This window comes from Mustela nivalis (genome assembly GCF_964662115.1).
Source record: "Mustela nivalis genome assembly, chromosome: 10".
Taxonomy (NCBI): Eukaryota; Metazoa; Chordata; class Mammalia; order Carnivora; family Mustelidae; genus Mustela; species Mustela nivalis.
Window position 1 is genome coordinate 48622751 of NC_139029.1, and position 16573 is coordinate 48639323.

At 40.4% G+C, this 16573-nt stretch overlaps 1 protein-coding gene across 8 annotated transcripts in view; it reads left to right on the forward strand.

Moving 5' to 3' along the window:
* Positions 1–16573, forward strand: part of PATJ (PATJ crumbs cell polarity complex component) — a 373944-nt gene that overhangs the window by 296398 nt on the left and 60973 nt on the right. For all 8 annotated transcript variants that reach the window (XM_082687804.1, XM_082687800.1, XM_082687806.1 and 5 more), the window contains 2 exons: positions 2595–2709; positions 6416–6549. In XM_082687804.1, the coding sequence (XP_082543930.1) occupies positions 2595–2709; positions 6416–6549 (249 nt within the window). The remainder of the gene's footprint in view (positions 1–2594; positions 2710–6415; positions 6550–16573) is intronic.

Consider the following 16573-nt stretch of genomic DNA (forward strand, 5'->3'; position numbering starts at 1 on the left):
GGTCCTGGCTCAGGTCATGATATCTTGGATAGGGCTCTAGGCTCAGCAAAGAGTCTGCTTGAAGATTTTCTTCCTCTTCCCCTCACCCCCCACTTAGGCACGGATTCTCTCTCTCAAATAAATGGGGATGCCAGGGTGGCTCAATCGGTTAAGAGCCCGACTCTTGATTTCAACTCAGGTCATGATCTCAGGGTTCTGGAATCAAGTTCTGTGTCGGGCCCCTTGCTCAGTGGGGAGTCCGCTTTTCCCTCCGCCAGCTGCGCCCCCTGCTTGTGCCTTCTGTCTCTCTCTCTCTCTGACAAATAAACAAATAAAATCTTTAAAAAAATTTTTTTTTAATTGGTTAAAAAAAACAAAATAAGGGGCACCTGGGTGGCTCTGTCAGTTAAGCATCTGCCTTGGGCTCAAGTCATGATTCCAGGGTCCTGGGATTGAGCCCCCTCCTCTGCAAGCTGCTCCCCCTACTTGTGCTCTCTCTACCAAATAAATAAAATTAAATTTTTAAAAAATACATTTTTTTAATCACATGATTTTTTTCACTAAGAATTCTAGCAGCTTTGTTAATGATGTGCTTTTTAAAGGTGATAGAAAACAAAAGTTGGACATAAATGCTGTATGAATTAAGATCAGGTTCAGTCTCTATAAGAAGTTTCTCTTCTGTATCAAGTATGGGTATATCAGTCTGAGAATGATGTGGTATCTCCCAGTGTCACACACTCAGGCATCTGATTACCATCCTCAAAAAAATGCATCCAGTTTTGATCTAAGACGGCTGCTCGGGCAGTTGTCATCTGCATTCCAGTTAGAGAGAACAGGAGGACAGGATCCTTACCCTGCAGAAAATGACCTGAAAATTGTACAGTTCACATCTGTTTACATCTACTGACCAACACCTAGTCCAAGGACACTGGAAAGTATGGTCCTCAGAGTCATTGGTATCTAGGTGGTTCCATTGTTCAGTTTTCTCGTAGTAAACCTGTATTTGTCATTTTTCCACTTCCCTCTTTTTAAATCACTGAAAATATGTCTTTGAATAAGTCTTCTAAAGTAAGTATACGGTCTTTATTAAATGTTGGTGAGAAAAACTACAGAAAAGAAAATGAACGTCCATAGAACCAGTGCATAGCAGCGGTTTGATAAACATTTTAAATCTGTATCATTCTGGGGCACCTGGCTGACTCAGACAGTAGAACACACACGCGTATCCCAGGGTTATGAGCTCAAGCCCCCAGTGGGGATAGAGATGCTTAAAAATAAAATCCTTAAAAAATAAAAATAAAAAAAGAATTTGTAACTTTCTTTCGCTACTACTGACTTTTAATCTGACCTCCTTCTCCAAATAGCTGTGTGACTGAGACATGTTACTTGACAGTGGTTTCTTTGTCTGGAAAAGAAAGTAATAATGTCTCACTCTCCAGGTTGTTCTTAGGATTTAAAGAGTTCATGGATGTAAGAGCGTTTTTAAAAAACGGGAAAGCACAACACAGATACACAAGGGCTGGTGTTGTTCTAGTTTTTATATGCTGCACCGTGCCTTGTACTAAGGCACAGCCTTCCACTGCCAGAATCTTGAGGTGTCATTGTTCTGGAGCAGTTACCTTGATCCTATTTCTAGACTCCAGGGACAGCCTGGTGCTTCACTGCCTCCACCAGAATCTTCCAGCTGGGGATGGGTTCCCTGGCTAACTACAGATCCAGAAGGCAGGTCAGGTCTCTACCTATGTTTCTTAACTGCCTGTTAAGCGAGCATGGAGTCCTTTTAGTTTTCCTCGGTTTTCCAATACTAATATTCATTGAAGGTATTATCCACAGAAATCCAGAATTATGAGTTAACTTTCCAGAGCTCACATAGCAAAGGTCTCTGTACCTCTATTGAAGTACAAATCCATTTTCCGCTGTGAGTTTCCATGTCTTTAATTTTGCTCTTCTCTATCCATTCATCGACTCATTCATTCATCGAACATTTATTGAGGGTCTATTATGTTCCAGGTACTGGGAATCAAGGGTGAATAAAGTATCGTTCTTTAGGGTGAATTAAAATGGCATTAGTGTACCTGGCACTTACTAGACTTTCAGTGGATGCTTATTTCCTCTTCCTGGCCCTCATGTTGCTCAATTAACCTGTCTAATGCATTTAACTATTGTGGATGTATCCAGAAGAGAAGGACATTGTCGTATGCTCAGAACATCTGCAGCATGGATTGCTTTTCAGTGGGCACAACATGGGTATGTGGACTTCACATTGATTTCATCAGAATCAATGGAAATTGAAAAAATTTTTCTTCTGTTTCCCAGCCCCAGCAGACCACAATATACAGACCACAATGATAGAGTATCGTCAGCTGTTATCCTTCTTCCCTTCCTCCATCCACCCTTCACTGAAGCATCTTGGGTGTCAAGTTCGTTAGGGAAGCATGGGGGATGGGACAGAAACCATCCTAACTTCCTCCTGCCACCTATTCCACTCTAAATTCTCAGAAGACATTACTGGAGTGCCACCATTGTTTGGGGAACAACACACCAGTTTTAAAGCCTCATCCTTTGGTTTTTCGTTCTCGTCTTTGACATTCGTCTAATTTTCCCTTCTTTTGTAGGCTGTCAGCCAGATGAAGCAGCAGCAAAAAAATTCAACAAAAGTCTCCTTCAGTTCACAAGAGATCCCTTTAGCACCATCGTATCACTCAGTGGATGCGGATTTCACAAACTATGGTATGATTCTTTCCATGAGCCGAACTGAATTGACTCCTCCAACATGAGAAAAGGAGGGAATTGTGATATCCTGAGAAGCGCCCTGGACCGGGAGTCGGGAAGCCTGGCTCTGTACCCCTCCTCTGCTTCCTTAGCTCCAAGTCTTGGCCAGGCCGCCATTTTCCTCAACCTGCTACTGTGGTTGCCTGTTTATTGAGTATAAAGGTGCTAAAACAAAAAAGGCCCTCAGTAAATACTGTTTACATATGAGGCTTACAAATTATTCTGTAATCTCTCCAAAAGATTGTGTTTGATATATGAGTATTATCTCCTAAAAATCATATTCAGTCAAATTGTTAGCCTTGCATATGTTGATGTAAGTTATTTGAAGACTGTTAATTTTCAGTGCTTAAAGACATGAGTATTCGCTTTCTCTCTTTGAATTCCTGGCATGAATTATGCTGACTGGCAGTTGAAATAGAATTTCAGAATGAATAATGAGTATTTCCACTTTGCTTTTATGTAATATAAGTCTGTAAAATAACAAATAAAATAAAAATCAAACACGTGCTCACCAGTGGCAAAGCACACCCCTGCATGAATTTAACAGGCCTGACACCTTTATGTATTTGTCTTGTGCATATTTTTTCATAAATATTAACTCAAAAACTTTAGCAAGCAGGTATTATTCCAAAATACTAGATTTTTGCTAAAATACTTAATGAATGTGGTCAGCAGACTATGACCCATAGGTCAGATTTGGCCCACCATATGTTTTGTATGGTCTGCAAGCTAAAAATGGTTTTCATATTTTTAAGGGGTTGGAAAAAGTCAAAAGAACATTTCATGAAAATTCTCTGAAATCCAGACTTCCATGTCCACAAATAAAATTTTCTTGGAATACTCATTTGTTTACCTGTTGTCTAAGGTTCCCGTCACACAATAAGGATAGAATTGAGTATTTCAGCAGGGAATGTGTGGTCTGTAAAGCTCAAAATACTTATCACCTGGCCTTTTACTAAGACAGCAACTACCATGTAGACCCATTGAGTTTTGATAAGATGCATCACATATTTATATCTTGGTAACAGAAATTAATCTCCCATTATTTAATCTGTGGAAATTCTACTCATTCAGTCCTCTACTTACCAAACATTGGGGGCTCGATCTGTCAGGCTTCGGGCTGGGCTGTTTGGGGTAAATACATACCAGCCCTAACTCAGGACTGGCTAGGGTGAGACAGAAGTGGAGGAAGAGAAGCTCCGTCCCCAGCATCTCTGACTCTCTGTCCTCTCTTCTCACTCAGGAGGCTCTACTAGGGGTGCCTGGGTGGCTCAGCAGGTCAAAGCCTCTGCCTTCAGCTCAGGTCATGGTCTCAGGGTCCTGGGACCGAGCCCTACATCAGGCTCCCTGCTGAGCAGGGAGCCTGCTTCCCCCTTTCTCTCTGTCTGCCTCTCTGCCTACTTGTGATTTCTCTCTGTCAAATAAATAAAATCTTTAAAAACAAAAGAGGCTACACTAGTCATTTACAGAAGGATAAACTTTGTAAAGCATTCATGAAATTATGCACTATTGCACATTGTTTTTAGTGTAAGTGAATGGAAAATGGAGTGTGAAATGCATATGCTGCCAAAAGATCTAGAGTCAAATTAGGTTTCTAATTTAATATTCTCCTCCTAATAGGGCATTTTTTATTGTTACCAAGGTTGTATCACTAAATTTCTCACTCTTAACTGGGAGGCCATTAGATTAATAAATTCCATGTGGTCAGAAAGAGTAACTGTATGCCTGCCACATTACGCCAGCTGCTGGACTGGGCACCTCACACACATTGTTCATTTACTTCCTATTAGAACACGGCTCGTTACATGCATTTTTTGGCTGAAGAATGAGCCTCCATTTCACCCACCTATTAATTCCCTTCTTGGGAGCTTAAATGCATGTCCCCACCACTCCAGAACCTGCTTTATTATTACTATTACTGAGTCAGAGCAGAACCCTCCACAGGCTTACCTAGAGCCTGTTTCCTTTTGTTTAATATCAGGGATTGGCAAACTTTTTCTGTAAAGAGCCAGATAGTAAATATTTAAGGCCTGCGGACCATATGGTCTCTGTTGCAACGACTCAGCTCCGCTGTCTCAGGGTGCTAACAGCCGTAGACTGGAAGTAAATGGATTAGCAGGGCTGTGTTCCAATACAACTTCATTTATGGACATTGAAATTTGAATTTCATGTAATTTTCACATGTCTTGAAATGTTTTTTTTTTTTTTTTTCCAAACTTTTGAAAATGTGAAAATCATTTTTAGCCTGCAGGCCAGGATTTGGGGGCCTGCAATTGTGCAGCTGTTTAATGAGCTTTGTGAATCCCAGGCTGGGCCCTGTGCATTAGCTGCCGCTGACCAGCAGGTGGGGCCCTTTATTATCAGCCCTTATCTAAGCTGTTCCCTTGTGTAAGAATCGGTACTCCCCATAATCAAACTTAGTTGTCAAAGAAGATAATCATCTCTGGAGGCTGTTATTGTACAAGAAGCTCTTGAAGCTAACATTTTGAATATTTTGATTTTTCAATTGGTTAGGTTCAGTCACCTGGAAAATGCACACATGTAGAAGTTATGCTAGATAAAAGGGTTGTATTGAACATCTTTTCCTAGCCAGTAAATATTTTTTTTCCACTCATTTTTTTAGAGAAACCCAATCTAAAGCGATGATTTAGGGGCACCTGCGTAACTTAGTCCGTGGAGTGACCGACCCTTGTTTTCAGTTTACGTCTTGATCTCAGGGTCGTGAGTTCAAGCCCCATGCTGGGCTCCACATTGGCGGTGGAACCTACTTAAGAAAATTAAATAAATAAAATAAAACAACGATTTTAAAAAGTAAACCTTGGGGCACCTAGCTGGCTCAGTCAATAGAGCTAAAAAGTAAAAAGTAAATCTTTATAAAATAGCAGTAACAAGTTTTTCAGCCATGGACCCAGCAGTTACTTTTTGAATGTTGTATTTATGACATTTTTTTTAACCATGTATATATTTTGGGATCGTTGTTAGATAATTCTTATTTTCAGCCACATCATACTTTATTTATGAAATCCTTTATATATCTTAATTCATGATATGCTCTAATTAAAAGTGTTTAAGCACTAATTCTTAGTATCTTCTAACTATAACTCAGAATCTTTTGTCATAGCAGTCTTTATTTTCATTATAACATACATCGGTATGTTCTTAATCATCTAATCATCTTACATTTTTTTAGAAGATTTTATTTATTTATTTGAGAGAGAATAAGGGCATGAGAGGGGAGAAGGTCAGAGGGAGAAACAGACTCCCCATGGAGCTGGAAGCCCGATGTGGGACTCAATTCTGGGACTCTGGGATCCTGACCTGAGCCGAAGGCATTTGCTTAACCAACTGAGCCACCCAGACAGCTCCTAATCATCTTACATCTTACTGTGCGAGTTTTCAGGGTATATTTTAAGACTAAAAAAATTTCAAGTATACTTAAAATAGTTGATTAAGTAAGGAGGGTAGTTACTGTTTTCATCCCCAAAATGTCGGGTTTCATCCCTTCCTGAATGAATGTGAAGGACCCAGGTCTTTTCTCCATGGTGCTCAGCAGGAAAAGAGTGAAATGACAGACACATGCAAACCGTGTACTCCCCAACTAATACAGTATGCACACTGGGCTGCCTCTCCTACTTGCCCATCATTCTGTTTCATCCTTCTCCAGGTGGTTTCCAGGCCCCTCTGTCAGTGGACCCTGCCACGTGTCCCATTGTTCCTGGCCAGGAGATGATTATAGAAATATCCAAGGGACGTTCAGGTCTTGGTCTCAGCATTGTGGGAGGAAAAGACACGCCTTTGGTAAGTTCCTAGAAGTGAAGTGTATCCACTGTCATAGTTTTTTGTTGAGCCTTATTCTGGCCTTTATCACTTCTGTGGAAGACTTGGCTTCTTCATGGTGTGGAGGAAAACTTAATTACAGACACGCATGTATGTTCTGGCCAGCTTTGAAGTTTTTCTCAGTGTTCCAGGATTTTCTCTGCATTGAGTATTTTTTTTAAATAAATGCTTATTAGATCAACAACATTGTAGCCACATTTAGAAATATTATAATAGGATTTAGGACCACCTGGGTGGCCCAGTCAGTGGTGAAGTGTCCAACTCTCGATATGGGTTCAGGTCATGATCTCAAAGTTGTGAGAGCAAACCCCAAGTCAGACTCCGTGCTCAACATGGAGTCTGCTTAAGATTCTCTCCTTCTTCCCCTCCCCCAGCGCACATACATACTCACCCTTTCTCTCTAAAATCTGCTGAATTATAAATTAAACAATAAAAAAAAAAAAAAAACAATTTAGGCCAGTGTCTGCTACATGCTAAGTATAAAGTAAGTATGAACTGTCATTATTATGGTCATCATTATTATTTCATGGAATGCTAGATAAAAATATCTATCAGTTATTTTAGCATAACAGTTTAGGTTTTGCTTTATTCTAACGATGTTCATATCTACTCATAATTTTTTAAAAAATTAGTCTCGAATGTTAGTTTTTGCTTGGATGACAGATCTGTGAGTATTCAATGTGAGTGTGTGTGTGTATGAGAGAGAGGAGGGGGCAGAGGGAAAGAATCTTAAGCAGCCTTCACGTCCACTCAGCTTGATCTCACAACCCTGAGATCATGACCTGTGCCAAAATCTAGAGTCAGACGCTTAACCCACTGAGCCACCGAGGTGCCCTATTTAGTATATTTTGATGTTACTGCTCATTATCATTTTTTTAACTTCCTGTGTTTTGATTTATAAAAATGTGATGAATCAATGCATATATATTTGAATAGGTCATGCATACATATTGTGCTCAGATAAATTGATATAAAGGATATAAGGTAGAAAGCAAATCCTCCTCCAACCCTTTTGCCCTAGCCCTGCCCTCCAAACCCATCCTGCTCTCCCTAGAGATGAGGCTTCCTCTTAATAAATATGTTTTTAAATGAATATTTTGGCATTTCTTTTGCCCATTTTTATTTAGTAAGGAGTAGATTACATATGCCAGACTTAGAGATAAAACGTGTAATATGATGAGTAAAAATAATTCGCATTTTTGTCCAGAGTATGATAATTCCACATTAGTATTGTCAGGAGGTAAGGAGATCTCGTTATATTTTTCTGTTGTACCAATGAGGCCCTCAAAGTGCTAGGCATCTCAAGAACCACACAGTGCAGTGGAAACCTGGGTCTCGGTGCCTTCTGCCCGCCCCCTGGTCTCAGCCCTTCCTCCCACCCTCCTGTCCCACCTGATCTAGTGAAGATGGCACCACACATCCCGCTGGTGCACGACCTAAACAGGACTGTGCTTGGATGCTGGGGTTTATTTATTAAAGGGTTTTATCTCCATCCACTTGATTAAAGTATTGCTTTAACTTCTCCCCTGAGCTCAGGATAATTTATTTCCTGAATTTTTCTCCCTTTGCCTGTGCAGGCAGGGCCTGCTGTGTACGGCTTCATGCATACATGAGGATATTCGTTCGTGAGCTTGGATGAAACTGTGAACACCTGGAGCTAACTAGCTCAGTAGCCATTTGTAGCTCCCACCCTCTTGTGGGGTTAGATTTAAATACGATTTAAAAATATTGCCTAGACCAGACCACTTGAAGGGAAACTTCTGAAGAAAAGTTTGCCCCTTGCCTCAGCGACAGAAGCTGAACAGATAGCTTTCTAAGCCAGATAATGAGAAACCCAGAAAAGTTCAGGAGTCGTAAAGAAGTGGATATATATATATATACTAAATATTTTTAAAGCATATTATATATAAATTGTCATCCCAAGGTCTTTGGGGTAGTATGCAGAAACTATTGGCTGACCCTGCATATTGGCTTTTTCCTCCCTTCCAGAGCCTGTTTTCTGATTTTTCCAAAGAGGTATTCCTGAATATTGAAAAAACTGAATTTATATAAATCTGCATTTGAAATGAACCAGGGGATTTACATTTTAAGAAAACTCTGTAGTGAATTCTTTCATGAAGATGTAACCCTCTGATTTATCTTTTGGAAATCTAAGTCTGTACCACTTAAAATAAGGCAGAACTAGATTCCCTGTAGGAATAGGAAATTTTCTTTCCAATATGAGATCCCGTAGCATGTTTTGCCCAACTGAATGAGTTCACTAGCTGATTTTTTTTTTTTTTTTTTTGGCTTTGTTATTAATCTGATTTGGCTTTACATGGGTGGGTTAGAAAACCTGGGTGACTGCGCCCGTGCTGCTCTGGGGTCTTCCCTGTTGCCCACACCGGTGCTCCCAGCTGCCGGCCTGGGAGCTTCCACTGCCCACATCACCTTCTGCTTCCTGTTGAGGCTGTTTGCTAGCTACCATGCTCTGCTTCTGCTTCTCTGGCCACCACGAGGCAGCCCCATCCACTCCCTACCCCCCCCCCCAAAATTCTTTAACAGCGTTCTGAAGTTCGTAATCTATAGTTCTGCCTTATGAGACTGTAAATCCCATTGTCCTTGGAAGGATAAGTACCACTTAAAAATGAGAAATGGGACAACAGCTTTTATTTCTTAACCTCAGGTACCTCGTCAAAAGCTGTAAGTTCAACTCACGAGTTATATATAGCCGCGTCGTTTTTCGTGAAGCTGAACAGCAGGGGTGGGCAGAAGGTGCTTCAACGAGTAAAAGCGTTGTTTACCACCATGGCGATCTGTTTGTCCTTCCAAATTTTGACATGGACTATGCAGCCTCGTTGACAGTCCAGGTCCCATTATCCAGTTGAGGGCATGGGACTGCAGCCAGCCAGCCGGAAGTTAGCAAATGAAGATGAGAGCATCTGAAGGGAAACTGTGGACAGCATTGACCCACTGACCAAAGTACCTTCGCACGTATCTTTGCACATTTGATTTTGTGACGCACCCTCAATTCCGCTCCGATGGGGGCGAGGTGGGGAAGAGCACATTCTGAGTGCTGGTGAGCCTTCTCAGGCATCTGCTCCAAGCCGCCCAATTAGGGTTTCTGGGCCCTCTTTGTTGTGTATCCAACAGATACGTTTGCCATCTTTGGAGGAATTGAGCCTCTGGGACTTGGTCTTGACACCACATCAGTCCTATCTGCTATAAATAATTGCTCTGGAGCCAAGGCAGATGGTTTCTGAGATCAGAGAGGGAGATCTCACTTAGCATCCCATTGTGTTTGCAGCCAGTCTTCTGAATGGGCCTTTTAAAATACCACAATCATGGTGAGGGTGAGCCTCTTGGGAAAGTTTACGAGTGCACCTGGACCCAGTCCTCAATGACAGACTTCTGCCTCTGTTGTTTTAATCTTCTCCTTTCCGTGTACGTGGCTCTTCTATGATAGCTTACATATGTTGGCTTAAAGGCTGCCCTTAGTGCTGCGGACGTAAAATTGAGTGAAATAACCCTGTCCTTACACGCTCAGTCAAGTTCATTCTACAACCTTCAGTGTTTATGGTCTAATATAAGGGACCAACCAATGAAAAATCCTAATAAGGACTACTACAATAGGGAATTTTCTCTGGAAAGTAGAAGAAAGTATAACTACGGGCATCTGGGTGGCTGAGTCAGTTAAGCGTCCAGCTCTTGATCTCAGCTCTGGTAGTGATCTCAGGGTCTCAAGTTCAAGCCCCGCCTTCAGGAAGAAAGGAGGGAAGCAGAAAGGAAGGGACGGAGGGGCACTACAGCACACGTGTTGTAGATTGAATTAATGTGGATTAGTTTTTATATGTTTCTTATAAGCCAGCATCTTAGTCCATCCAGACTGCTGTAACAAAATACCACAGACTGGGTGGCATATAAACAACGGAAATTTATTTCTCACAGTTCTGGAGGCTAGAAGTCCAAGGTCAGGGTGCTGTCATGGTCAGATGAGGGCCCTCGTCTGTGCTGTAGAGACTTCTCATATCTTCACATAGTAAAAGGAGCCTCTGTGAGGCCTTTTTTATAAGGGCATTAATTTCATTCATGAAGACTCAGCTCTCATGACCTAATTGCCTCCCAAAAAGCCCTACCTCCTAATACAATCACTTTGGGCATTAGAGTTTCTACATTTGAGTTTAGAGGGGCACACAGTAAGGAAACCACATAAGGTATAAAATTGGTAGTATATTTATTCCTATTATTTTTTTCTGTCCGTCCATCCACCCACCCATCATCCTACCTCTCCCCACCACCACCACCACTCTTTCTGGTCTTGGAGTGCTAGTTTGCATGAAACCTTGCAACTCCGAAGACTTGACATATTCTGCCAAATGAAAGACTGAGGACTCTTACCTTTTATGCTCACCGCGGATTTCCTAAGCCTCTCCCTGAATCCTTAAATCCCCCCTTCTCTGAAATGTTTGCTTGCTGATGAGAAGTTTTATCTCTAGTGTCCTCAGAAGTAAAACGTAGTTCTCCAGTGTCATTTTGTTGAGGTTATTTTATGATCAGCCTTGGGAATTCTAGAGAAGACAAAGAAGAACTTAAATCTTTTATCTCAGAGTATTGACAGACTTGGACTGTTCTTGGGATCGAACAAGTGAAGTGCAGAAAGAGTGATGTAAGTTTCTCCAGGACCCTCACTCTGTGCATTTTCCTTTCTCTGGTTACCATTGCCAGAGGTCCCAGACTGTCATATCAGATCTAATAGGCTGAGTAATGACACTGATTCTATGGCATCCGAATCCCAGATCTCTAACTGTAGGGCCTTGGACAAGCATCTTAACCCTTCTAGGTTAAATCTGCTTCTTCATTGGTGGCGGTGACAACAAAATCCACCTCTTAAGGTTGGTATATAGATTAATAAGGTAAAGAATATAAAAGACTTTTTCCAATATCTATATACTGAATTCAGTCTTTATTTTTTTTAAGATTTTATTTATTTATTTGAGAGAGAGGGAGAGAGAGCTCAAGCAGGAGTTGGGGGAGGGACAGACAGAGAAGCAGGGAGCCCAACATGGGGCTCAATCCCAGGACCCTGGGATCATGGCCAGAGTCAAAGGCAAATGCTTAACTAAGTGAGCCACCCAGACAGCCCATGAGTTCAGTTACTATTGATTATTGTTAAACATTTATATTAAAATATATCCTCAGCTCCCTTCATATGTCTGTCTGGGTTTTTTTTTTTTTTAAGATTTTATTTATTTATTTGACAGACAGAGATCACAAGTAGGCAGAGAGGCAGGCAGAGAGAGAGGAGGAATCAGGCTCCCCACTGAGCAGAGAGCCCAATGATGTGGGGCTCGATCCCAGGACCCTGGGATCATGACTCGAGCTGAAGGCAGAGGCTTTAACCCACTGAGCCACCCAGGTGCCCCCATATGTCTGTCTTTGATACATCAGCTGCACACTGAGAAACAAGACTTTGTTTCTGCATATTTAAATATTTGTCAGCATCACACTTTTAAAAAGTGATTTGATACTTTTAATATGTAATTAATATGTATCCTCTTACTTAATTCTCACAATAACCCTATGGAAGAGGGAGCAATATTACCCCCATTTAACAGATGAGGAAATGAAGACGCAGGTAAGTTAGGTAACTTCTCCAAGGGCCTAATGCTAGCAGTTGGTCTGATGATCCAACTCCAAAGCCAAACGACTGGGCTTCTTTTCTAGGGCTACCACTATATGCCATCGACCTTCACCTGTAGAAGGGAGTTACTCATCTTACCCACCAGACCCTGAGTACCTTGAGAATAGCCCTGATTTATGTATTTTATACCTTTAGTGCCACCTTATAGTGCCTTGCCCACATAGAAATAGGACTGTCTAGCCTCTGTGAGCCACTCCGGGCTCCGGCCAGGCTGGCCTCCTTCCATTCCTTTCGAGGCATTTGCACGTGCTATTAGATGTGTCTGGAGTGCTTGCCTGATCAGTTTTAACTGGAGCTAGAGTATTCTGTTCATTTCTGGGTATGACAACGTGGTCGACAGGACATTGTTGAAACCACATCATGGCAAGGAAGAATTGAGTCGAGTTGGGAAAAGAAGATCAGAGGGGACAATGACAACTCTCTGCAAACATGTAAGGTTATCTTTTTGTGAATGAGGGATAACAGCAGGTTCTTCCAAGGGGCTTGGTGAAAAACAGATTTCACGTTTTCATAAGGAAGGATTTTCTAAACATCAGTTGGGCAAAGGTGGAATGAACTATGTAATGAGTGCCGAATCTCGAGAAATATTTTGACAGATGCAGGCATTTGCAAGGATATTATTATTAGGCTTTATTTTTTAATCAGGCAGGAACATTTACATTGATAATTCTCTTTCTCAAGGTTATGGCAGTCTAAGGAAATTCTCTCTCTTTTTTTATATTCCCATCTCACAAATTTCTTAAAATGTCTTTGAGTTTTTTGAACTAGAGAATAAGGCTTCATTATTGTTTAGTTTTGTTTTATGGAAGCTAGTTATTGTTACCACTTTTGGAAAGGTTAAATTTATGAATATAAGCCCTCTTTGTTACACTTGTGTGGTTCCTCTGGGCTGAAGATAAGCTTGTCTCTTTGTAAGAGGAAAACAATTAGCCTAAGGCATTTGTTTTGTCTTTATATTTTCGGTACCATCGTTTTGTAATTGAGGTCAGTGAATGCCGAGGGTAGATTGTAAAATTTAGATACCCAGAATATTTTTTTTAAAGATTTTGTTTATATATTTATTTGTCAGAGAGAAAGAGCACACACAAGCAGGCAGAATGGCAGGCAGAGGTAGAGAGAGAAGCAGGCTTCCTGCGGAACAAGGAGCCCGAGGCAGGACTCAGTTCCAGGACCCTGGGATCATAGCCTGAGTTGAAGGCAGCAGCTTAACCGACAGCCACCCAGGTGTCCGGATACATGGAATATTTAGAAGGCCTGGGAATGTCAGATTGCAAATCTGATTTCTCTCCATATTTCAAATCAGTATTTTATTCCCCACCTGATCTAGTACCAATTTAATTCAGTGTCATTAAACAAATGTTCTATAAATGGGAGACGTACATTAGCAAGAAGCATTCAGTTAGAAGGACTATCACATTTGGATACTGTGTGGTCAAGTCATCCATCTAGAAACTGAAGTGAAAAATATCAGTCTTTTAGCTCTAACCATGTGTCCAGCTCTGCAGTGACCTCACATAATCCTGATTCTCCATGTTGCATGCTGTTGTTTAGCTGTTACTGCTTTGGGCCATTTAAATGTGGAACTGTAACAATTTAAACTACTAGGTGTTTTTTTTAAAGTAAGCAGAATAGAAAACTTTTTTACATTTGATTAAGTGTTTTATTTTGCTATTCCCCTTCAAATGAACTTTGCACGGTCTGTTTCATGAGGAGTGTGGTTTGCTTTGGCGTATAATCCCCCAAAGCCAGGCTCCTTTTATCATTATTGCTTAAGTCATATATTTTTACACAAAACATCTTATTACCTTAGTTTTATTTTAAAATCAAAGCAGAGTTTGCAAAAAGTCTATGAATCACACTGAAAGAATGTTAACGAATAGTACCTCTGAATTTCCAGATTTGGGCATTTCTGATCTTAAAGAATATGACTGTAAGCAAAAATATTATGCAAGCTGAGTAAAGTTTAGATAAATAAGGACCAGATGGAACTATAGGGACTTATAAAATATAATGCAAATATTATCCCATTTCCTTAAAATAAATCTATATTTCAGTATGAAAAATTATATTCATGTTGGTGAGTATCAACCTTTTGCTAAGTCAGTCTTGGCAAGGGAACTCCATTTTAAGTAAATATAAAACAGCTTCTTTTCTGAGTTTGAGAGGGGAATGCTTTTCAATGTCTTAAAATGTGAAACTTTTTATATATTCATTGCAATTCTTATATTAGATTTTCATTCTAATATTTTCATTCCGCATTTTAGTTACCTGTAGTGTGCAAAAGTTTGCAATCCCTGAGCTTGAGTTTTAGGATAGCTTATATACTCCATTGCTCTAACACACACACACACACACACACACACACAAACATTGCTGTTACTGTTTCCTGTGTAACTGATCATTTAATCCATACTTTTAGTCAAGAGCCACTGGTGTTGCTGGTTTAACAATCATTTATGTTGCCTAGGGTTTATTACCCAAGAAAATCTCAGCATTTCAAAATAGTGGGTGCTGAACATTGTGGTCCATTTTCTTTCTCTTGGAGGGTTTGGTAGGTATGAATTTTCATACTCTACCCAAAGCATATTAGAATAAATGAATAAATTGAGATTAAGATATAGAGACTCAGCCTTTGTTCCTTTTGTAGCAGAGTTTTATGGGGATTAGTTGAAGACCATGTTTTGAGATTCATAGAAAATCTGTGTAGTGAACACGAATTTATTAGAGTATCCAGATTTCACAAAGTATGATTCAAAGTATAAGTTCTTTTGACTCTTGTTGACTTCCCTTGTATAGTTGTGGCTTCTTCAGGTTTTCTGAATAGAAACATTTATTCAGCCCATGAAGTTGGCGAGCAAAACTGTATCAGTTTGACAAATATTGTACTTTTTCTAAATCAGTAATATTTTATTATGTCCATGGTAGAAAAGTGTATATTGAATGTACACTTGATTCTGAGATTCATCCAAATTATGAAATTAAAATAAAAGGAGAGGGGCGCCTGGTTGGCGCAGTCATTAACCTCTGCCTTCAGATCAGGTCATGGTCCCAGATCGTGGGAGTGAGTCCTATTGGGCTCCTTACTCAGTAGGGAGCCTATTTCTACCTCTCCCTCTGCCTGCTACTCCTGCTTGTGCTCACATTCTCACTTTCTCTTTCTCTCAAATAAATAAATAAAATCTTAACAAAATAAGATAAGATGAGAAAAAAGTCATCTTAGAATAAATATGGCATTTATTGGCGACATTCTGCCTCAAGTCCTGTGTGTTCTTATGAGATATTGAAAGTAATCTATATCTATCTATATATATAATTTAATTTGTTATTTTTATATTGTTTTTTCTACATATTATATATTATAATTTATTATAATTAATTTATATTTAATATATCATATTTATATTATTTGTATATAAATATATAGTATTTATATATAAATGAGCATAATATATAAATATTATATTTCTGTAACTCCTATATAAATATATATTTATACTTATAGATATAAAATTTTTTATATGTGTGTAACCATAACCACTGTGGGTTATTTAGTCAAAGGTATTTCAATGGCATTCATCCACAACATTTTTAAAAAATATTTTATTTATTTACTTGACAGAAAGAGAGAGAGAGCACAAGCAGGGGAAGCAGCAGGCAGAGGGAGAAGGAGAAGCAGGCTCCACGTGGAGCAGGGATCCCAATGTGGGGCTTGATCCCAGGACTCTGGGACCATGACGCGAGCCAAAGGCAGACACTTTTTTTTTTTTTAAAGATTTTATTTATTTATTTGACAGAGAGAGATCAAAGTAGGCAGAGAGAGAGGCAGAGAGAGAGAGAGAGAGGAGGAAGCAGGCTCCCCGCCGAGCAGAGAGCCTGATGCGGGACTTGATCCCAGGACCCTGAGATCATGACCTGAGCCGAAGGCAGCGGCCTAACCCACTGAGCCACGCAGGCGCCCCAAAGGCAGACACTTAACCAACTGAGCCACCCAGGGACCCCTGAAAGTAATCTCTTACCGTGTTGCTTCTCATGAATCAGCAAGGGTATGCCAGATACTTTTACATCAAAGCAGAGGGCTTGAGGGGCGCCTGGGTGGCTCAGTGGGTTAAAGCCTCTGCCTTCAGCTCAGGTCATGATCCCAGGGTCCTGGGATCGAGCCCCGCATTGGGCTGTCCGCTCCGCGGATAGCCTGCTTCCTCCTCTCTCTCTTTCTACCTGCCTCTCTGCCTACTTGTGATCTGTCTTTCAAATAAATAAATAAATAAAATCTTAAAAAAAAAAAAAAAAGCAGAGGGCTTGAAGGTG